General features: G+C 41.2%; 1 protein-coding gene across 2 annotated transcripts in view; it reads left to right on the forward strand.

Annotated features, from left to right (window-relative positions):
* Positions 1-22,408, forward strand: part of LOC119491328 (calsyntenin-2-like) — a 262,721-nt gene extending 240,313 nt beyond the window's left edge. Inside the window, exons 11-17 of one of the 2 annotated variants that reach the window (XM_037775219.1) lie at positions 1,466-1,614; positions 9,187-9,398; positions 14,771-14,941; positions 15,136-15,281; positions 16,671-16,794; positions 20,374-20,558; positions 21,453-22,408. In XM_037775219.1, the coding sequence (XP_037631147.1) occupies positions 1,466-1,614; positions 9,187-9,398; positions 14,771-14,941; positions 15,136-15,281; positions 16,671-16,794; positions 20,374-20,558; positions 21,453-21,656 (1,191 nt within the window). In that variant the 3' untranslated portion in view covers positions 21,657-22,408. The remainder of the gene's footprint in view (positions 1-1,465; positions 1,615-9,186; positions 9,399-14,770; positions 14,942-15,135; positions 15,282-16,670; positions 16,795-20,373; positions 20,559-21,452) is intronic. The other variant, XM_037775220.1, reaches the window with a different exon arrangement.
* Positions 22,409-24,898: the final 2,490 nt, after the last annotated feature.

The following is a 24,898-nucleotide window of genomic DNA, read 5'->3' on the forward strand; positions in this document are numbered from 1 at the left end:
GCTCAGACTCACTTAAGGTGGACCAGCTATTCTCCTTTAAGTGACGAGCTGCTCCTCTGAGTTTTGCTCAGCTTTTTAGCTATTTTTTAACATTTCTTTTAACCGTTTAACTGATAGCATTAATTGGTTAAAATTCTTAATGTCGGTTAAACGGTTAATTATTTACATCCCTAATTCCTATTATATTATACTACTATTTCCCTTCCTGTTGTCCATGAAGCCACTGCTTTCCATTGATTTCTGTACAGTATGAAAATCGAATTGCATATGCCTGAGACTACCTTAAAATAGGTGATCCATCACAGCGAACATCAGATCTGTTGTTTTTAGTCAAAGTGACATTGCTGTTGCCTGGTAATGCAGTCGAAACATGATGTTCACTTTGATGGATTACCTGATTTTAAGCAAGTTTCAAGTCTCAGCAAGCTCAGGTTGATATTACTGTGTACCCTAGACCTTCTAACCCAGTGGTGCCAAACTTATTTTAGTTCATGCAGCCCAATTTGATCTCAAGTTGGCCGGACCAGTCAAACCATTTCATAATAACCAAACAACTTCTTCAAATTTGTCCCTTTCTTTTAGTGTAAAGAAGAACAAGTAAATTCTGAAAATGTTCACAATAAATGAACAATGCATTTACCAAATGGATGATGAACAGCCTGAAATATCTCGCTGATCTCTCAGCTACAACTAGATACAGACTGCTGTTTCCTCAAACCTGCCAACAATTCATTTATCTTCTCTGTTCTCAGTTGTCTTGGCAAGTTCTTGTATTTTTCACCATGATGAGTCTGAGATTGGCGCCAAATATTATATTCCTTGAACAGTGCAAGGTGCTGTGAACACACCAAGCACGCTGGCTTCCCATTTACCTCTGTGAAGAAATAGGAACTTGTCCATTTCTCCAAACTCAACACTGTCCAATATCTCCTTTTTGTCATTTTCCACCGGCGACTCCTGCATGAACAGTAGCCTACGCTTGACAGTGATGTGTCATAAGCATGCAGGATTTATAATATCGTAAAATGTGAATTAATGACTTTTCTGCAATTTTCACACTTTGCAAAATCATCCAGTGTCTGGTTTTAATCTCAATGTGACTTCCTAGTCAAGTAAAGGTTATATATATATATATACAGTATATATATGTTTGACACCCTTGTTCTAACCATTGCAATTACATAGCCAAATGAAGTAAAATCTGATGTCTGTACCTCTTGTTGAAGTTGAATGTGGGTGTTTTTGTGATAGATGTATTAGACTTTAAGGCTGCAGGTTAATCTGTCTATGTCCTCTCCTGTCTGAGAGTCAGTTTGTGTTTCTTTCAGTTCTTATATCCACTGATATTCTGTCTATATACCAGACGCTAGACAAATCAACAGCATCTCAATTGGAAGTGACTGAGTGCAGCTATAAATGGCTCAGCTCTCTATCCATCTAACATCTCTGTTTCCTCTTTCCGTAGTTCCACTTTAATCCGGCCCAGTCTATCTTGGTAATGGAGGGAGAGGACTTGGAAAACATGAACGCTGCTGTGAGGAAAGTTTCCTACATAAACTCTCGTCAGTTTCCCACACCAGGCATCCGACGTCTGCACATCTCCACCGCCGTCCAGTACGTACCGACTCTTCTTTTCTTCTTCCTTCCTCTTTTTCTCTTTTCTTTTCCCACATTTGTTTCCTTTAGTCCTCTCATATTGTCCCGGTTTCTCTGTTATACCTCTCCCAGGTATGAGGAGCGTTAACCCACCTCGATACATCTGTTAAGACAACACAGTAGATATCACAGTGTGACTGATACGTAATTCCCTCCTCATTGCATTGCATTGATCCCAACCTCTCGCGCTCGCTGTTTCTCCTTTCCTCTGCTGTCACTTTCCTTTTCCTTTTTAATACACCATTTTCTGTACGCTGTCGCCACCGGGGCCAGTTTTTACATTTTCATGTCATGTATTAATAATTCTGCCTGGATTTTGCTAGTGGAATGAGAGAAAGAGAGATGCAAAAAGAGAGAGAGGGTGTGTGAGGTAGAGAGAGAGAGAGAGAGAGAGAGAGAGAGGAGCTGGCGGGTAAAACAGCCTCCTTCGGCGGGTAACCATTAAAATTCATGATTGTTTTAAATATATGTAGACCCCCGCAGTGCAGCCCTGGGATTTAGCTCCCCGCCCTCCTGTTGGGTTCGATGCACGGCCGTGGGCCCGAGAACTTCCAACTAACACAGCAGAAGTGAGCGAGTGTGTGTGTGTGTGTGTGTGTGTGCATGCATGTTGGTGTGTGTGCGCTGCTCAGGCTGCTGGTGATGACGCAGAGTCATCTCAGCTAGCGGCGCACCGATTATCAAGGAATACATTATGCTAATGACGGCTAAGCTTGCGTCATTGCTAAATGTTGTTTAAATTAAGTTTTTCTATCGCAGACTGCTGACTTGTCTGCTAGCTGCCATAGCTGTGTGCATGCCCGAGCGTGCATAACAGCGTGAATCACAACTTGCGGATATGTGTGGCAAAATGTGTGAGAGGGCATCCATTCAAAAACATGTGTAGAGGCTCATTGAGGTGTACTTTAGCTTCCAGTTTATTTTTATACTCGAACATCCAGAGGAGACACCAGTGGAAAAAAATCCTCCTCAACTAAGTTAGTTACGCTGAGAGCCTGAAACATGGCCTCCTGCCATAACACCGAATAAACTCCCCTCGCTGCTACAGACAGTATCGCTCCTCACTAATACCCAGTGATGTTAAATATTTCCTGCCGAGGCAATTAAACTTGTTTCTTGCTGACGTCTAGCAACGGCAATTACTGCAGGCGGCGAGAAAATAATTAAGGAAACAGCGCTAATCTTAACAACAACCCTCGTGGACTGCCCTGTTAAATTTCTTCTTTGGGACAAACTTCCCTCATGGAGAGTGGTTTAGAGATTGTGCTTACAGAATAGATATACACCCGCAGATACAGAGTGTGAAATACCATATATGCTCTATATTCTTTTGAATTGATGTGGAGTTTCAATTTCTGAGAGGCGTCCCCAGCCCCTAGTCCAGGAGAGGCTTTCACATATACATGAAAATGCTGTGAGCTATACAAATGCAATAGCATTCATGTATTTTATTGTATTGTATCTTATTTTGTTGTATTGTGCTGTATACTGTGTTGCCCTGTAGTGCTTGCTGAAGCATTGTATTGATAATATTTCTAATTTGTAACAACCTGCCGAGGGACTACAGATGAAAATGAGCTCTCTAGCTAACTCTGGCACATTAACTTTGGTGTTAGAAACTGAAATGTTTACTGTCCCTGGTAAATAAATAAATAAATAAATCAGGATAGTAGGTGTATTTTGACTCACCAATGGTCCAGAGGTTGCACCTTTTTCTAAAAGGTAGGCTACTTACTCCATTTTAAGAAAATCTATGGTATAAATAGACCAGGCTTAGTATAATTATAGACTCAGACTAAAGGAAAAGATAATAGAAATCTGACACATGACATACTGCACATGTACAGTATATAGATATAAACTTACAAAAGCAACTTTGCTGCTACTGAGAGGAAATGCAATCACTGCATATTATCACAGGTGCAGAGACAGTAAATCTGCATGATTAGAAAATGATTAGATTTTATGAGAAGCATTCACGAGGGTTTGTATTTATGATATTTCTGCCTCTCTGTGCTCCAGCACTAGATGAAAGAGATGAATCATAACTTGGAGGTAAAATGTGTGATTAACAGGGTAAATATTTTCAGTCATGTCTGAGAGAATAGCAGACCCCTTAGGGATTTGTATCCTACCCATTACATGCAAGTGTACACTTCAGATTATTGTTTGTACGCTGGAGGTGCAACAATACACATTTTAGGATTTGTTTTATTATTTTCTATATTATATTTATACTACACAGCTTTGCTCAGGAAAAAATAAATGAGATCTATTAGTTTCACCCCCATTGAGCACATAAAAAACATAAAGGACTTTGTTGTTGCTGCAAATGTTGAAAGTTCAGACTGCTGAATCAACCCTGTCTCACTGGAAGGCCAACAGTATGAATAGTGCAACATTACAAAGACATTCTGTGTCATGAGGACGCATTTTAGGCTATTTGTGTTTCATTTGTACACCATGCAACAAAACTATAGTAACGTCTGTTGTTAGGTTTAGGACAAACATCATGGTTGAGCTTAAAACAAGTACGTAAACTACTGTAAGCAAAATACATACGGAAACAACGTAACATGAGTACGAAAAACACGTGACAAACCTCACTAAAAAACATGTTACAAACGCCACTAACATAACTTACAAAACAAAACACCGGTCTCCTGGTTAAAAGGCGTGTTTGTTGGACCCGTCCACCTCCCCACCCGCCCGCTATAAGCGGCCTTTCTCGCTTTTTATTCTACGTCAGTAGCTCTGAAGAAAGCATATTTACGTGGATGCTTTTACATTGCAGTCAGTACAGACTACATGGCATACAAATGACATGCCAAATGCTCTTATTGCACGCTAAATACCTTGTGCATTATCGTGGCATTCATTCGCCTTTTACTGCAAACAGGCCAACTGAATGGACTTCATGTTGTCGTGGCCGTGTAGCAATAGAGAGTGTGTCTGTGACCAGTGTGCAACTTGTGTTTACAGCAGGAAATCCGTGTGTAGAGTCTCGTTGATAACACGGGTGATTTAACTTCCAATTTGTTGTTTTTAGTACTTCATCTAGAACACACACGGGCTGAAAAGATTCTCTTCATCTGAGTTAGTTTCGCCGAGAGCCTGACTCATGGCCTCCCACCACAACACGTCAGCAAGTGTTAAAACCCCCCGACTTCCCTGGACAGTATCGCTCCTCGCAAATAAACAGAGATGTTAATTAATTCCTCCAAATGTGATTAAATTTGTTTCGTGCTGACGACTAATAACTGCAATTACTGCAGGCATCGAGAAAATAAAAGTAACCGGCGCTAATCTTTGCAGCAGCCCTTTTAGGCTCCCTTGTCATATTTCTTTATAATTAAGTTGGACTGGCTCCAGGTTTTTTTTTGTTTTTTTTCAGCTCGGCAGGCCCACGCAGCATCCGTCTCCCTGCATCACTGAGTTTGTATCTCCCACTGCTCACAACAATGGCTTAGTGCCCGAGCCGCGAACAGACACACACCGCCGGCTGTGGCCGCAGGAAAGATAAGGAGAGATTACACGATGCCCCGAAACCTGTTTTTGTCTCAAAAATGTGGCCTCAGACAACTGACTGCGGAGGATTAGAGACAATAGTTAAGTTTCCAACCAGCTGTCAGGCAAAGTTTCAGGGAATTCTTTTCTTTTAGTATTTCAAAAAACTAAATGTGAATTTACTTTTTTTTCCATCAGACAAGTCATTTTGAAATACATCGGCTGATGGTAGCACCTGAGTCATTTTGGTGCCCTTGAGGGGATTGATCCTTTCGCTGTAATATTTATAATAACTATAATAATTTAATGACATTTCAACTTTACCCAACTTCTGTTCAGTCATGTGATCAGCAGCACACAATCTGTGTGATCAGTGTCCTTGTCTTATCCTGGTTTTAATCATATTCAGGATATGAAACCTGGTAATTCATATCTCTCTATGATTGAGGTGTTGTCGGTGTCAGACTTTCACTTTGAACCAAATGAACCACAGCGTCACAAAATAAGTGGCAGCCAGCGGTTTCAGTTAGACTGCGTCCGAAATCACTTCCTATAGCTCAATATATTTACCGTCTAGCATTTCACAGTATTTAAATGTGAATTCTGAGTGTCAAACTTATGCTCTACATGCCCTCAGTTCAGTACCCTAGAAAAGTCCTTCAATTGAATGAAAGGTTTCTGCTAACAACACCACAATGTGTCATATTTTAAAGAGGTGAAAATTAAATTTCTGTGACTCTACAGTTATAAGTGATGATACAAAGTGAAGTTTTTCTGCTCTCTATAGAGTACACCATTGAGTGTCTATTATCTATTAACTTACGTACGCTAGTTATGTAGCAACCAGACATTTTTTACGTGACAAACAAACTTCCAGGTGAGCTACCGGGACGCCCCAAGTATGTTTATTACGTAAGAAAGGTCCGGTTGTCAAAGGCTGAGTCCATACTGCACCTGACCAGGGGTTCGAATCCGAACAATGGCACTTTGCTGCATGTCATCCCCTCTCTCTCCCCCTTTCATAACTATCACTTATTTTAACCCAAACCATAATCTAACCCTAAACCTAACCAAGTAGTTTTGTTGTGTAAGTAAACCTAAAAACTAAGTAAACCTGCGTTGGAAGGAAGTTTATTTTGAAAAGCGACTGTGTGCATGTAACAAGCCAAAACAGTATGTTTCTGGTGAACACAGAAGTTTATTTTGAAAAAAAAACACTATACATGTAACGAGCGGAAACTCACACGCCGTCCCTTACACTTCCAAAACTGATGCTAGAGGGGTACAGTACCTAGAGCGTCATATAGTTTGAAGCGTAGGGCCATGCACCAAGTGTCGGTATTTGACAAGTTGATAGTGAGAATGTGTTGGTTTAAAAATGCCCCTGACTCGTACAACCCCAAAGGTAATTTTGTACCTGGATGAAAGCGATATAATAAGTCAGACTAAGCAAATATTTTACAGAAACTTCTCATACACATCCAGTATCCAAAGCCACTTTTTAAATATGTTTGCTTTGACGTTCAGACCAAACCGACGCCTTTTTACTGCTGTTTCCTTTCAGTTTTTCTAATTCTATTCATAGAAATGCATGTAAAACCTACCCAGCTAGAGATGAGAACACATACGGGAATTCATCATATGGATTTATGCATTGCTGCATAGTTTACATCAGAATGTACATGAGAAAATATAGGATGCGTAAAAGCTGGAATCTTATAGCCCAGGTTTCCAATGCAGGGAATAAGCTTGTTATGATTTCTCGCTGTAGCTGGTTACAGAAGGGAGAGAAAGCATTGATGTCCCTCCCACTGACAGATGTTTGTGTGCTTGAAAGGCCTTCGGTGAAATGTAAAAACAAAAATCGGGTTGTTTGTTCAGCTTTCACGGCTTACACCATCACCACCCTCAATACTCCCCCCTTCCCCTCCTCTCCTCTCTCTCTCCCCCTCTGTCCTTTTCTCATTTTAGTGTCTCTTGTTTTCCATTTGATTGATGTGTAATCTGCAGTCTTTACGCTGTTTGTATGTGTGCATCAACCAGTGCATCAGAATGGTTTTGAGTCAGATGTCTGTACTCATTTATGGCCAATCTGTGTGTGTCTGCTCTCCCCTGTGTGGCTGTGTTGTGAGCTCACAGCCGGCTAGCTCAGGTCCTACAGAGAGACGATACGTGTCCGTCTATTAAAGTTTGCCGGTGGATGCTGTGCATTTAAACACATGCTAGCACACGCTGACAGGCAGGCAGGGAAGCAGGCGTGCACGTATGAAAACACAGCAGGCTCACTGCTGCAGGTCTGTCTGCTGCCTGAGCATCGACAGAGCGCCGCGGTCTGGTTTTATCAGCTTTTAGTGCAGCTAAGAATTCCTGTTAGTGTTGATACGCTGTATTAGCTGCTCTAATGTTCAACTGTTTCACATCCTCATGCTGAATACTTGTTACTTAGAGACAGAGCTATTTTATTTGATCTTCCCCAAGTGCTCCTCTGTGCCCTCTGTCACCCCGTGGTGCTGTGTATAAACTGGATGGTCCTTATGTAAGACCTTCTCTTTGCTGAACAGGGTGCAGCCATGTTGAGTGAAATCAGGATGAAAATAAAGAAATGCACTTGGCGACGCTGTTATACACTCACGAAGGGCAACTTATCCGTGGGAGACGGCCTACTTAGAAGATTGTGGTCAATGTCATGGTATTGTGAAAGGTTTCAGTAATATTAGTCACCGATGAAAAAGGATTTTATCATCTCAGTGTAATTACCACTGAAATAAACTTTATTTGGGTTCTTAAGAAGAGGATACAGCTGCTGATTAGCATATTAGAAATGAGACAGCAGGCTATTAAAGGCGCATGGTGTTGTTTAAAACATTAAAAAAATGAACAAACATTATCAACAGAATGTGAAGAGGTCACAGTGCAAAGACGTCATGTATTGTGTTGCAGAGATATCTACTTAAATGAGGATAACCAGCTAGCCCCGGCCCATCCTGTCTGGTAATACCACTTGCTTCTCGAAAGGCGATAGTGAGTCACTGTAGCGTCCAGTCTGCCCTCATGACAGAAAGAAGAAGTAGAGCTGGCCTGAGGGCCTGTCACGTTGAAGGTAGAGGGTCAATGTAGTTTGTTTTTTTATTTACATCCAAAGTGGCAGAAATGAGAAGACGATTTGTTTCGTCCTCGCCGCCACCAGGAGACTTTGCTGGGAAGAGGGCTGCTCCGGGAGACAGGCCTCTAGTTAGCGGATAGCTGTAGCAATTAGCATTCAGCCAGCGCAAACCCCAGTGCCGCAGCTCTGGGTCTAACCTCTCTGACGGCTGCAACAGAAAGTTTGCTGATCCAGCGGGGAGTTGAGCAGTCCCCCCGAGATCAGACCTCCGGCGCTGGGGTTTGCATTGGCTGAATTTGTATTAAAGCTCCGTGGCGGAGGACGAAACAAAAATACGAGTCATGTTCTTGTTTCTGCCACTTTGGTTTTAATCCAATTAACAAACTATTGAAATGTCCACGGACAGTTAGTGGCATAGTAAGAACAAAGAAGGCTGCCCTGAACTATAGGCTAACGCCACACGTGAAGATTCTAAGATAGCAGTGTTATTTTTACCGTCTGTCAGAGTTTCAGCATGGCCGAATTTTGCGTATTCTTGCACTGCTGTTAGTTAGAAGTTCGCTTTTTTTATATAAGTGATGACTGTAAATTTAGATTGTATGGACCCAGCTTAAAGGTGAAAGGCTGACTGCCATTTGTTTGGAGCATGTGGCCAGATCTTACACATTGCACCTTTAACCATTAATTGGTTTTCTTAGGGAAGAAGTAAAAGTAAAATAGTTTACAGTACTTCTAAAACAACATCAGGAGATTAGTGTTTCTATTAACAGATTACAACACGTCCTTTCCGGTAAGCCTTTGCCGGTCGTAAAACATAAAGATTAAAGGAATAGTTCATCATTTCCAGCAGTGCCAGCTTGTTTTTCCCGTCTCAGTCTGTCATCCAGCTCTCACTCTCCTGCCTTTCTTCTCTTCTCCAGGTGTTTTGGTGAAGACACTTGTATCACCATCCCAGACATCGACGCGGTGGTGATGGTGCTGCAGCCCAGTGAGCCCAGGATAACCATCACTGGAGTGGAGAGACTGAATCGGCCGGCCTCCGACATCAGAGCGCCAGGAGGCACAGATCTGTTCCAGGACCTCCACATCAGCAGCACAGTCACCAGGGCGGACGCCACCGCACATAGCACAGGTACGGACTATCACCCATAGTGGTAACTTCTGAGCCACCTTAATTTCAGGGAGGGATCAGTTCCTTATTGCATGTGTACTTTTACAGGGTACTTTCAAGCTCATACTCCAAAAGTCTGAGTGTACCTCACAAAGTGGGAGATAGGTATCTCCCTGCAGGTAGAAATCTGTCTTGGCTAAATATTTCAGCAGTTTTTCTATATTGATAATGTGTTCACTCATTCATGAAGTCCCGTAGCCGATGCAGTGCCACCTGTCTCACTATCAAAACAAACCTTCAGAGAAAGCTGAACATTGCATAACGCCTCATGAGACTGCGAATCAACAGCAGCGGGTGTTTCTTTCATCTGCACGCAACTGTGAACTCTAGAAAACAAAAGTTGTGTTCTCACACTTCCAAATCCTGTTGCTTGGTGGAAATAAAGGTTATCAAAACTCCAAGAAAGGAGTTACTAGTGAGTCATTGCGATTCACGAGCATGAAAGTATTCAGATCTTTACTTGAGTAAAAGTATCAATACACACAATACAATACAATAAGATCTTAAAGTAAAAGTTAGAGCGTCTTTATCTTCTGTAATGTGATGTATTTCCAAATAATATATCAAATAGAATATGGGCTGGTACAGTACAAGAAGGGTTGAATCAAGTCCTCCAGATTTGATTGGCTCGCTCAAACCTGGGCGTTGTTTAGCAAATACGGCGGCACAATATGAAGCTGTAGAGTACAGTTGGCCTCCACCCACACCTTCCTCACCTGGTTTGTTATATCAGTCAATGATTGAGACCTCAACCACATTGCTGAGATCTAAATACACACCTCTAACCCATGATAACACTCATCAGGTGTGCTTTTGTGTGATGGCCAAGGTTAGGTAGTTGACCCAAATCTCTTTCCATTCGCGTTGCTGTCAAATTGCCGCAGTGGCCTAAACTAAAAAAATCCACTGTGGCCCCAAAAAACATCCCCCTGTTAGACTACTATTATAAAGGAGATCTCTGTAAAACTGTTGACAGGACACCTCCATGTGCAAACATAATCTCTTGTGAGTAGTTTTCAATCAAGTGACTGGACTCCGCTATCCAGTTCTCACAGTATATTACATCCAGGTTAGATTAGGTTATCTTTATTGTCCCACTAGGGGAAATTAGTTTTGCAGCCAGGTTTCCCCATACAAACAGAATACAAAAGACAACACCAATGAGACATCAACACACTAAAACACAGAGCTAGAGCGGGGAAATGGAAATTTGTACGAAGTACACATATACATAAATGCAAATGTGCAAGGGAAGTGCAAAAAAGTGCAGCCAGAGCGCTTTATGCCAGTGGTTTCCAAAGTGGGATCCAGGGGTCCTTGAGGGGGTTCCAGGGGGTTCCCAGCAAAAAAGGGAACAATTTATTTTCACTATAATTCCCACAAGAAAGTATCACAATGACAGAATCTATGACTATTTTGGTCATGGGTTTAATACACTTTCTGTGATAAAACATCTAAAAGCAAAAAATCCTATCAGATGGGGAACCCTGGGACAAGATCTTATAAAGGTTGGGAACCACTGCTATGTGCAGTTGAGCATAATAATAGCACTTGGGATGAAGGAGACGTGGAATCTATTCATTTGGTTGCGTAATAGATTGAAAAATAAATTTTAATGTTCGGCAGAGATAGATGATCAATTGATACAAGGTCACTGGATTAAAATTTAGAAAAAATGTTTTTATTCCACTGTGTCTTTAAAAGTATAAAAGTAAGTTTAGCAAAATGCAGCAGAATGGCTCCATTACATTATTAAACATTATTATAATAAATGCATAAACAAGTGTTTTAATAATTTAGTTTGTCTACTTTATATACAGTTGGGTAGTTTAATATTCAACAATGAATCATTTCATTTTTTTAATACTAAAATGTAGTAAAAAATAGCATCAAAATTGATCTTGAGTACAGTACTTGAGTAAATGTACCACTGGTTTGCAGCTTTATTGTAACACCCCATTGAGGAAACGTGCCCCCTCTCACCAGCAGTAATCTACAGTGTAAGCTGGAGCCTTCTGTTCCATGCAGCTCTGCTGGCTTCGCCAATATGTTGAGTCAATTTCCTGCTGCCGAGTCTCTCCACTCTGCTATCTGTCCCTGTGTGACTGCAGACCCCCTCCTGCTGAGTAAGACCTGCACCTACCACAAGACTGATTCTCGGCTCAGGGTCGCGCCGCCTTGACCGGCGCCAAATGAGTATGACATTTAAATCCCGACGGCTCAAGTCTCGTCCAACGATCTGACCACCGAGGCGGGAACGGCCCAGCTCGGCCCCGGGCCCCCGACCGCTCGCAGCCAATTAAGAGCAGATAAGCAGAGCGAGAGGGAGGTTTTAGCCCTCCATTGTGTGTAATGCGGCGAAGGAAGAAGAGCAGAAAGTGGCATTGCTTTCAGGAGTCGGTGGAGCTCTTTCTGCTGGTGAAATAGAGACTGCAGCTGGGGGGAAGAGATTAGCTGGAAGCCAGAGAAAGACACAGAAATGGAAAGAAAGAGAGATGAGGAGAGAGAGAGTGTGTGTGGGGGAGGGAGGCGCGATGAAGTTCCATAATGAGCAGATTTTGTGTTCTCTCGGGGTTTAAAGGATTCCAGATAAATCCCATATTTCTTTTGCGGGGCATGCAGTAAGTTTCTTTTGGGCCCTGTTAATCAGCCCCTCGCCCTCCTCCATGCTTTGTCTCTCTCTGTCATTCATTTGTCTTTTTATTGAGCCTGCTCAGCACTGCCTCGTTCCTCTCTCCGTGTCATGCTGCCGTATCTTTTCAAGGCTCATTCTGATGCCTTTACTCAAAGTCAAGGTCATCAATTCTCTTCTCAACTCATCTTTAATGCTCAACATTTTGACCCATTTGCTTTAATGGTCATTTTCTTTCCTCTCTCTCTCTCTCCTCTTCTTCTGCTTTCAAGTGTTTTCTTCAAGCTTCCATTTCAAGTGGCTTTCCGAGTCTCTCTGCATCTCTTTTTTTTTCTTAGTAATTCTTTCTAGGGAGCCCAGCTCGATTTTTTCTTTTCATCCACCCACACTGTAGCTCTAAGATCAGGCTGCACACAAACTGTTCCTGGGACAGTCCTGCACTCAGGCTGTACTATTACAGTGTACTAGCTTGTGTACTTGTACTTTTCATATCAAAGCAGAATCTAACACCAAAGCACACGCTAGATTGAGGAAATAACTGTGACAAGCCTCAACTACAACCACAAATGGTTTGGAAACAATAAAACAATCCATAAATTGATTGGAAAAAGTACATAGTAGTAACATCTCTCAGCTCTGCCATTTCACCGCATGGTAACAGCCTGTGGTCTGCAAATGTGAGGAATAAATCACATTGATCACAAGTATTTCAAAGTGAGACTATGTGGCTTTTGCCGAACAGCGGCCACTTCCTTTTTATCTTGCTGTTTTCCTTCCTAACATTTCAGTGACTTTACTGCAATAAAACGAAAACACACTCTACCCTATAATTGCCTTAAAAGGTGTTTTTCGCCAACGTTCTAGCAAGCATTTGCTCACTTATCGGCTACATCCAGCAGACAGAGCATTCGTTACCATTCATTTAAAGTTGTGTTTCCAGCCACCGAACAAATGCAAGTCCATTATTCACTACTTTTTCTGCTCTGCTTTGTTTTCCAACAACTCCTGAAGGTAATATCTGGCTCTTTAGCTGCTAAATGCTCCACTTTCTCTCCAAGCCCCCTTTTCACTGAAAGCAACAACACCAAACCAAAGAGCACCAATGCCTCCATACACAAACAGTATCTTCTCTTCCGGAACTTTCTTTCTTCTTGTTTTGCTCACTCTTCCCCCGTTTCTCCACCTCATCTCTGGCTCACCCCAGAGACCCCCGTCCAGACGCACACACACCACATATCTGTCTTCCTCCATTGGGAAGCTGTTAAATGGGCAGAGCCGGTTCTCTCCCCAGGGAGCGTACAGTGAGGGAGAAGGCTGGCTAGCAGTGAGAGGTGGAGACTAGTGCTTAGCAGACTGTCCAAGAGCCCCAGCAGCCACCCAGCACTGCTGTGATGGGAGCTGTCTGAGGGGACTTGTTACCACAGCAGCTGACGGCGCTGTCTGTGTTCAGAGAACTGGCGAGTAATTGGAGTCTGGGCGTAAAGGTGCAGGTGTGTTTTGTCCTGGACTGTTTGAATTATGGCTCTTCAAAGTGTTCAGGGTTTTCTCCCTGAAATGTTTGGGCATGGGAACAGACAAGTGACAGTCAAGGGTAGCCTGATTTACTTATTTTTATTTTATACGTTTTTATTATTCTTAATGGTCTCTGTTTTTAATTTCTCTTTCCCTTTTTTATATTTTAGCATCTGCTGTCCTTTTTATTGTCTAATTTTATGGTCTATCTGCCCTTGTTTGAATGTGTTGCATTTTGCTTTGTAAAGCACTTTGAGTTACATTTCTTGTATGAAAAGTGCTCTATACATAAAATTATTGTTATATTATAATTATTTAGTGTATTAAGCCCTATTGGCTGGTATAGCATCTGTATTTCCTGTGGCGCATTTGCACGGGATAAGCAAAGTCTGTATTCTACTTGAATTTACTGGCATTATCCCCCGGATATTATGTCATCTCTTTATATTAAAATGATTATATTATATGGTATTTATATTTAATATTATAAATATTATTATGTTATATAGGCCTATTTATGTTTATATAAGACCTCTTGCTCCAGTGCCTGTGTTAATGAATCTCCATGCTGTGTAGTGAGATGAGCTTCCTGAATTTGCACCCAAAATGACGTCAAAACTTTAATTTATAATTGATAACGCAGACTGATCAGGAAAGAGGCAAAAAAAGGTGTGGAGAAAACAAAAAACCTTGCAAATTTTTTTTAAAAACGACCCCAAATCACAGAAATGCCGGTTCGCACGGGACTAATATTTTCACATGACCTCTGTGTTTAGTGAAATATGGTATATATTTGCTGTGTAATTGTTACTTGACAAATTATGGTAGATTCAAAGGAATTAAGATCACAGACAACATCTGCAATTATTACAAATTACTAGAGGTACCCAGGTAATACTAATCCCGTGTGAATAGGGCTTTAGTTTGGTCCATTTCACATGAGATGAGAATTTAAGTAACCGCACTGAGGTGCATAAAAATTGGCTTCCAAGAAAACTGCAGCACAGTTCATTAGCAGTGAGAACATGTTCTAAACCAAAAATAGAAAATGACCCCAAATCCAAGTTTCTTTGCCAGCAGTTCCTCGTGTTGGAAAAGCCTGGAATAACGACATGAGGTGAGGCCAAACTGATGCTGATATTCTCTGATGTGTGTGTGTGTGTGTGTGTGTGTGTGTGTGTGTGTGTAGCACATCGCCCCGGGGTGCTGGAGGAGATCATTCATAACTTGGACTACTGTGACATCCTGGTGTTGGGGGAGGAGCTGAGGCCGGACCAGGAGTCCCTCGAACTGCAGCGCAGCGCTCTGCTCGGAAAACACCTGGACGCCACCAATTCCACCTCTGGCATGTCCATATATGGTAGGTTACTATGGTTACCACACCAAAGCTACATGTCGTGTCTTCTTGGTTAGCAAGATAACACTTCAAGGTCAACAACAACTCTATCATTGACATGTACATAGATTCACTTCAACCCTGTCTAAAAGTTATTTCTATCTTCCTCCTTATCTTTCTTGACAACTCTAACAACCACCTGCTGCCTCTCTCCTCAGGTGTGGACTCCATGTCCAACTATGAACAGGTGATCCGACAGGTGCGTTACTATAACTGGCGGCCCGAACAACTAACAGAGAGAAGGTTTCGCCTCACCTGCTCGGAGCTCAACGGACGCTACACCAGCAATGAGTTCAACCTGGAGGTCAGTGAGCACTACAGTAGAGCTTGTCTGATGTGGGATATGATGTAGATGAATCACTTCAGTCTTTATACAAGTAAAAACAGCAAACACTCACTGGTTCCTGCTGCACAAATGTGAGGATTCACTGCTGTTCTTTGTAATATATGACAGTTACCTGTAGGGGTGTAACGATACATCGATCTGGATTCAGATATCAATGATGCAAAGTGAAAACATTGATACGTATCGTCATCTTTAAGATACACCTTTATTTTGAAATTCCCATGGCACGTCTGTATCACCAGTTTCCGTCCAATTTGGTTGGACTGGACTGACAAAACATAGGTGGAAATAAAGATGCCAGATCCAAGTCACCCTCTCGCGCATTAAGACACATCTTTCAAGGACTCCTAAACGAACAGTAGTGACAATGGAAGTAAATGCCCTTAGGGCTGACGAGCAGCTCTAAAATAACAGATGACATTGCACAGATTTGTAAAAAATGAAACCATTTTCAAAAAACATTAATATCGCTTACGATGAGTCAGAAATAGTAATAGCAAGTTGTCACTAGAGACAATGCTGCTTCTTACAACCAACTGGACCAAAGTGCTGGAACTGGCAAAGTAGCTGAGCTGAGCTGACTCAGCTCAGGTGTCTGGCAACACTTTCACTCTGAGAGCAAATTTAAAAATGAACCGCAGTAGGCATTTCCAGTTTTCACCCTTAGTGGCAAAACATCTTTTGGAAAATAGCAACTGAAACATGACAAATTCTACAGTATGTAAAATATGCACAAATGCACATAATGAATATGAACATAAAATGATTATTTCCAACCATGTTAATGTGAATCTTTCATTTAAATAGTGCACCTTCAACAGCAGTTAGACACACCGACGCAGCCTGGCTCAACATATGAAAAGAAAACACACTGAACACTTCACCTCCTCCTTGAACCGCTCTACGGTGAATCTCTTGCAGGCAGAAACATCCACACACACTCCACCTGTTATACACTGTTCTTACTTGATGATGTGCCAAAATCAGCTCAGTGTGTCAGCTAACCGCTGTTTGTTTCTGTCCCTGGTCTGAACATAGTTTGACTTATTCATACATTCGCTGTTTCACTAGATGTAGTTTGGACCTTGGAGAGTGTCGATGAATCTAGTTTACATTTAATTTCCTGTATTGAGCTGACCCCGTCCCCCAAAAGGCATAAATACATTACATTACATTCCCATTTCTCCTGGCTTCTCTCTCTAAACTTTATTCTAGTCTAGAATATATCATGTGGATGAGTCAAGGCAAGTTTAGGTATACAGGTGGGAGGCTGAATGGACAGGAATGTAAAATAACTGACTTTTACCTTCCATAACCGTCACTTCTGCTTCATCTGTTCCCAACCAGGTGAGCGTACTGCACAGTTCAGAAGCAGGGGCGCACGTCAATCACATGGTGGCCCCGCCTCAGTACATGCAGGTGGTCCACCATCCGTCCATGATTCAAGACCTGTACCCCAGCCACAGCTCAGGTAAGAAAAACTCTCTCTTAATTCCTTTGAAAACAAATGTATTCAGATTAATTTGCTTTTCTTATTTCATTTATCCCGTTCTTATCCTCTGGCATATTAATATCCCATCCTGTCAGGTCAGATCACATCACATTACACTGAGATACAGTATTATACCAGCGGAGCTACAGTGGAGTGAGGCAGACATTTTTAACAATCTAAAGCAGAGGTGCTCAAAATGTGCCACAAGAGACCCATTTCTGTCTTTTTTAAGGGGGGGACAGGGGATATTTAGGGGGAGATAGCAGGTCAGCAGTAGATGTCACATAGAAGTGGTGTACATCATCTGAAAGCTGGGAACCTGGAGATTAATTTGAGATGACGCTCGGAGCTCAGCCGGCGAACCTGCGGGTCTCACAGGGTTAACACATTTCCACACTGTCACAGGATCATATGGTGGGTGGATTAAGTGAGTGATATTTATATTTCTAAAAACTTCAGGACTATGGTCACACCAAACATTGTGTATTAAAGGGCGTAGTGACACTGTTGTTTAACTACATAAAATAATCATTTGCTGAGGAGTCTAAGTGTTTTTACTTTGACTCGGCACTGATCTACTTTGTGCACGAATCGCTTCTCCAGTTTATCTCCAATGACTTTATAAACGTCACTATTTTTGTGGACTTTATGTAGCAAATTCTGTATGTTCTCTTCGGCCCAGATGTCAGGCAAACATCAGACTTCTGCAGAAGTCCAGGTCAGTCCTCTCCCACTCATGTTAACCTGTCGTTGACCTGTGTCCATCTCAACAAATGCCCAAACAGGCAGCCTGCAAATTGGTTTGCTCTGAAACGGTCTGAGACCACCACCCCCTCTCACAAGCGGTTGTTTGGGTTCGCACCAGAGTATGATTACTGCGTTCACAACTGCTCCAACAAACCGCACCTGAGTTCGATTAAAGTGGACTAAATGTTGGCTTGTGAAAGCGCCCTTAGACACTGTCATAGATGTGAGTTAGTGATGCATAAAGATGTTACTTCAAGGTGGAGTTTGTTTTGAAAGATCACATATGACGGCAGTACCTGTGTTAACATAATTCTGGAGAATAGAAGTGTGACAAGATGTCGAGGATGACTTGACAAAACACTGATGGGCACTTGGACACCTGACAGACGGACGGACGGAGAAGTGCTGAGAATCAGACCCAGGAGTTTATTGCTAACCACCGAGCCACAGCTGTAAAAAAAAAAAAAAAAAAAAGAAAGTGAAGGTTTTTTATGTTAGCTATCCATCCCAGGGTAAACACGGCAAGATCCAAGGGAGCATTCGGTTTAGCTTTCTAGTTTGTTTATCGTTGTGTTCATCTGACTGCTGCTCTCACACAGCGGTCCCCCGTGATAGAGAGCAGCGGCGTAAAGGGCCCCTCTCAAATGATGCTTATTCCCCTCCCTCGGCGCATGTGAGTGATCTGAAGTAAAAGGAACATGGTGAGGAGGAGAGACATTGGTCTTAATCTACCACACCACATTTAATTATTCATCAGACTCTAATGGATTCTACTTAGAGTCCTGGAGAGTTCAGTGGCCAATGCTGCTAACAGCCCAGAGAGTTGGGAGTGTGTGTGTGTGTGTGTGTGTGTGTGTGAAAAGGAAAGGAGGTCAGAGGAGCAGAGAGGGTGATATAAACGTATGACATAAAATACAAAATAAAAAGAAGATTTGCATTTGTAGTTTCAGCCATGTGTGCGTTTCTGTAGCAAATGTAAATGTTCCACATGATATGGTATATGTAGAGTACACAGTTAAAGGAAAACATCAGTGTGTGTGTGTGTGTGTGCGTGTGTGTGTGTGCGTGTGTTTGCGTGTGTGTGTGTGTGTGTGTGTGTGTGTGTGTGTGTATGTGTGTGCACTCATGCAAACACTCATCCAAGTTACTCTGAGGGGCTGCATGAAGCTTCGCTTAGAGGAAGATCAAAGACCGTGGATTTAGTGTGAAAATCTGGGGAACTAGACTGAATCAAATGATCATCTGAAGAGTCCTCTGTGAGTCTGACTCTCATTAAACACACACACACACACACACCAGCAGGGACTAGTGGAGAGAGGGCAGGCACAGAGAAGTTGTGTTATTTCAGCCGGCTGGAGATCAGAGCAGAAGAGAAACATTTTAGATCAAGAGAAATCCCTCAATGTAAGTTGTGGTTATGCTACTAAACAGGGCTTATGATACATCTTTGCAGCCGTGTATTGCACTGGGATCTTAATTAAATGTGGTTAAGGTTTTTTAAGTATATTTGAAACACTCTGTAGCTTACACACAGCTATCAGTTAAATTCATCCTGCTTTTTTTTTAGCTCTTATTTGTCTGAATCCACCGCGGAAGGCCTTGGACACAGATTCAACTAAAAGTTTAAACGTGTTGTACACTGGCAGCCATGAGCGTTAAACTGAGCTTGTGTTAACCACAGACCTTATTTCAGGCATCTAACTAAAAACCCATTGACTTCCAGACGAGGGAACCGGAAGTGCTAAAATGCAAACTCATATCCGGGTTTTAGGACTCATTCCTGGAGCGCTCTATAAACTTCGTCGAGGTAGAATTTATGGCTGAGCCGTTGATATATCCTCACATTTCTGGCAGTGTCACAATTTTGCCCAAGGACACTTCAACATGTGGAAAGGAGGTCCTGCAGATAGAACCAGCCAGTCCTGAGATTAGTGGATGATCCTCGGGTCTAAATTTTGACCTGATGACTGAAGTCAGGGGACGACTGATGTTATTACAATCCATCTTGAGTAGAACATGAACGTCTGAACAACAATCAATCAATAGTTGTTGAGATATTTCAGTCTGGACCAAAGTGATGGACAGACAAGCAGATTGACATCCCCAGAGCTACGCTGCATGGCTAGAAAAAGAGAAGTATTGATCAGTTTTGGCATAGAAATACACTGAAAACACGCCAATATTGCAACAAAAAATGACATTACAGTGTAAGAATGTCAATAGGCCGTCACAATAATTAAAGATCTCAATCATCATCTTATTTAAAGTTTAAAAGGGCCTCTCAAACAATAACATGAGAAAGAAAAGAAGGCAATCAATATCCAAGGCACCAGATAATCATAAAAACAGTTGAGAAGAAGCCTCGGCTACAAAAAACATGAGATAACAACAATGATTCATCTTCAACCAGGCTGGTAAGCGTCTGTTATAACTGTGGGTGTGGAGTTTGAAAGACGTGGGCAGTGTTGTTCTAAGATGGAAAGATGTTATTGAGTTGCATTATGGGATAGAGCGCCTCTTTAAGTGTTTGAAAAGTATGAATACAAAAACGTATGATCCGACAAAATGATTCTTGCCCTCTGGCCTGTTGAACGTCTTCTAACCAAAACATTTTTAAAGAATAAAGTGAGTCCCAAGTGGACAACAGTGTTTCTGTTGGTTTAATGTTTTTAAAAAATGTATATTCAGCATATGGAGTGATTCATTGAGGCAACTTACTGCATAACTGCATTGCTTTTTCCTGCTCCTTTTTCCAAGAGTCGGTCTCTTCCTTTCCTCTCACCTCCCGCTCTTCTCTCCTCTCGTTCTCAGCAGTGCCGAGCGCTGCAACCGTGGTGATCGTGATGTGTATCGCTGCTCTGGTGGTGGTTGTGGTTCTGGGCATCTACCGCATCCACCTGACCCACCAGCAGGAGGTCAAGCTGGCAGAGACGACTAAAGAGGCAGACGCGAGCTGGGACGACTCGGCTCTGACCATCACGGTCAACCCGATGGAGGTAGGAGGGCGGGGGATCGGAGGAGGAGAATATGGGAAATCAGGGGATAAATAAAATGTATTAATGACTGGAATATGTACAAAAGAAAAATAGATACGACCATGCTCTGCCTTCACATTAAAGGATAAATTATAATGATTTCCTTTTTTTTTAAATTGATATTTGTGTCCAACAGTTTGTTATAACATTAAGGTTACAATATATTTCTCAGGACGTTTTCCAATTATAAACACTCCCCCATCCACCCATCCAACTCACCCTATATCTCCATTACCAAATAAATAATAAAGATATTAAGCAGCAGTACTGTACAAAGACGTTAGTTTGTAAGGAAAATAAACATATATATATAAAATATATAATATATAATAAAAAATAAGCAAATAAATTAATAAAATAGAATAAAATTAAATTAATTAATTAATCAGTTGACATTTGCTGTGTGTGATGTGAGATCAGTTCTTGGTAAATTATTACAATTTATTTATTATTTTATTTGTGTCCAACCTTTTGTTATAACATGAAGGTTACAAGACATTTCTTAGGACATTTTCATAATAAATGATACAAACAACAGTACAATACAGAGGTTGGTTTTTCAGGAAAAAAATAAATAAATAAATTAGAATTTAATTTAATTTAATTAATAATAATAATGATAATAATAATAATAATAATAATAATAATAATAATAATAATAATAATAATAATAATAATAATAATAAATATATATATATAAATAAATAAATATAAATAAATAAATTAAAAAATTAAAAAGTGGAAAAGACAATGGGGATTATCAGTTGATGTGAGATCACTTATTGGTAAATTATTATGATTTCTTTGTTTTACTACTAATTTCTGATTATTTAGTTTGCATATTTCTCACCACAGAACGTGAAGGGGCCGCAGGCTGCAGAAGAGGAGGCCAGCGAGGAGGAGGAAGAAGAAGAGGAGGAAGATGACGAGGAGGAGGAGGATGACATCACCAGCGCTGAGTCAGACGACAGCGAGGAGGAAGTGGACGTCCAGCTACCCAGGATGCAACGCCCGAGCAAGAAGGGCCAAAACTGGGACAAAACAACGATATCGTATTGAAACACACATTCACAGTCACTCACATGCACACACATTCTGCAACAAATCAGATGGTTGAAACAAAAAGACTTTATGAGATGGTGATGCTCTAAAAATGAGGTAATATCTCCCCCTACTGGAAGACTCCACCGAAACACACACAGTGCAATGATTTAACCTTGTCAGAAAAACCTCCCGTTTTATACAGCTGGTAAGACATAATACGACACTAAAACTGCTCGTCAATCATCCGTCTTAAAAGGACCGTTTGCCAAAATTAGGTCATCCCCTGAGAGCTGTTATCTCTCTCCCATTACAGTCTGCACCACAACTCATTTTGTCAATGAAACCCGGCACCATACATTCAGTTTGATGTGTTCAACAGTGAGATTTCTGATGTCCCATGAAAATGCAAAACAGTCTTTATTTAAGAAAACTGAGTTGCAAAAGTAAAGAAACTGACTATTTTTGGTTTGTATACTTCATGTTATTTATCAGTCTTTAAGGCAAAGCCAGGTGATTTTACAGAAATAGCATATTTTCAATGGCACTCAAAAACAACAAAAAAAAAAAACGACGATCTGTGTGTAGTCATGGTGAACTAGCCGAGGGGTCTGAGTTCTGGGTTTTTGGGAAAGACAGAGGAGTCTCCTTGTACATTTTTATACGCTTCTTTCTTGTAAATATTGAGTCTAGTAGGTGACCCCCCCACCCCACCCCACTCCCTAACACCACTTTCTCCACCCAGAAAACCTCCTCTCCACCTGTATACAGCACACATGCCACCTCTTCATATGTATGTACCCTGATCCCTTTAGCCTGCAGGAGTCCTCACTGAACCGACCCCTCAGTCCTTTGTGTGTGTTTCTAGCTCAGTGTTCAGATCATTCCAGCTGACTGCGACGGGTTGGGTTTATTTAGGATGGATGCGCCACTGCCTTCATAGAGACTGGGTCAGTTAAAGCTGCACTAGGCAGGATGTTCATGGAAAGAGATGCCGGTCTTATACATCATAATCACACAGCAGGGACGCGAAAGAGAAGAGTCTCTCCACTACTCATATATATAGTCCACAAGACTTGCCCAAATTAAATGTTAGTCTCAGGTGTGGTCACAGCAGAAGTACTCACTGAAAGACGGCTACACTATTAACATCACCATCTCACTCCTACTAGTCATTAATGCTGCATTGCAGAGATGTAGACACAGAAATTCCAACTCTCTAAAAGGGAACGTGCTGTGGAGCTGTCCCTCGACGGACACGAAGGAAAGTCAATACATGCAAATATCACCATTAGAGCCTGACTAACCAATACTGGATTATTGAGGCCAATATCAATATCATTATTGAGTTTAAAGGTTCAGTGTAAAACATGTAGGAGGATCTATTGGCAATAAATGGAATATAATATTAATAACTATGTTTTCATTAGTGTATAATGAGCCGTTTTATATCTACATACGGAGCGGGTCCTCTCCACGGAGTCCACCATGTTGCACCACCATGTTTCTACAGTAGCCCAGAACGGACAAACCAAACTCTGTTAACTTTTCCTGCTTGGGCCAGAGTCGATAGCGTTACCCGCTCCGAAGTTAACCTCCGTCACTCCACTCAGCAGCCAGGAACCAAGACACGGGAAACCTCTGTTAGTCTTGAGGAGCTGCAGCATTTATTCACCACTCACTTTCCGCGCGCGTACAGGCTGCAATCTGCAAACTCACCGCTAGATGCTGCCAGACGTTACACACTGGACCTTTAAACAAGGTGATAATTTCATACATCTGTTGTTATTTTTACATAAAAAGATTGCATAAATGTAAATTATAAGGATCCTTTAAATCTGGTCATCAGAGATAATATATAAAATAATATAATATAATATAATATAGAATATATTGGAGCATTTTACAGTTAAAAAAAATAAACTTCTAAACACTAACAACAAATACAACAGAAATTATTAAAGATAAAAGTAAGGCTCAAATTATGTAAAAATGCAGCCTATATTTATTTTTATTATGTAATTAATAAGAACTATTATATAGAACTATAATGAATGATTAAAGCTGCGCTAATCATTATTTTTATGTTAACATCGTAACGTAAAATGAGAAGTCACTCGTAGTAATGAACCCGCAGAGAGTTATCACCAACTCTGCAGTTCCCCCTCACCTCCACGGAGCTTTTTAATGTCTTTCACCTCATTGTTTTGGTGTTACAACTCACAACTTTAATGTTTTGGTTTAGTCTCTTATCAACCTCATATCCAGTAGTATCAATAGTATCCGCTCAGTACCAAACAACGGACGTGGTGAACACAGTGGAGCATTTAAGAGCTTAATGCGTCTATCAGACCAGAGCTAAAAGGGGAGTGAAGCTGCACCCGATTCGACCATTAAATAGGCGTTATCAGTTGCTATAAGTACCGTAGATGTGGGTCAGTAGAGGCCTACTACGCCTACTATGTTGTAAAAGTGAAAACGAAACTTAAAAGCAACCCGTTCTAACATGGAAAACTGAATAAAACGTCACATTTTAAACACTAACAAAAAAGCTTCTTTAGGTTTAGCCAAGAAAAACACTTAGTTAAGTTAAGAAAAACATCCTGTTTTGGCTTAAAATACTGTTATTACTCGTTTTCACTTTTTCAACGTAGTGTCCAATCCATTGACACCGACCTCCACTCCATATGGAGTTTCATGCCATCTATACTTTAGCGACCGACTTCCACTTCTTCTCCTGTCATAATTACTACAGTTGCTAGAGTCCGCTGTCGTGTTCTTTTATACCTTAATTTGGGGATCTACCATCTGAATAGATGATAAAACCTACTAATGGGTGCAGTAGGCCCCTATTGCCCCACATCTATGGTGCTCATAGTGAACGATAATGCTTATTTAATAGCCTGACAACAATATTGGACTTACATTCACCCAGATGGCCAGAAACACAACTCCATAGCACACAGTTTAAAAGCTACACCGCATCACTTTTATGTCCATAAAGTACACTTTTTTGCAATTTTCATGATAATAGTCTGTATTGTAAGTAGCTAGGCTAATGCTGCCAAATATCAATGGCACAAAATTAGCTGTCCCATGTGGAAAAATACTGTTAAATGTACAGGAATGCACAGAGATGTTACACTTAAACCTGCAAGAAACTTTTCCAACTTCTGACCTTGAATGAAATGCAGCATTAATGAAAGACGTGTAGGTCTAGAGGTGATGTCACGTTACATAAATCCCACTTCATTAGCAGC

This window comes from Sebastes umbrosus, chromosome 7, assembly GCF_015220745.1.
Source record: "Sebastes umbrosus isolate fSebUmb1 chromosome 7, fSebUmb1.pri, whole genome shotgun sequence".
Taxonomy (NCBI): Eukaryota; Metazoa; Chordata; class Actinopteri; order Perciformes; family Sebastidae; genus Sebastes; species Sebastes umbrosus.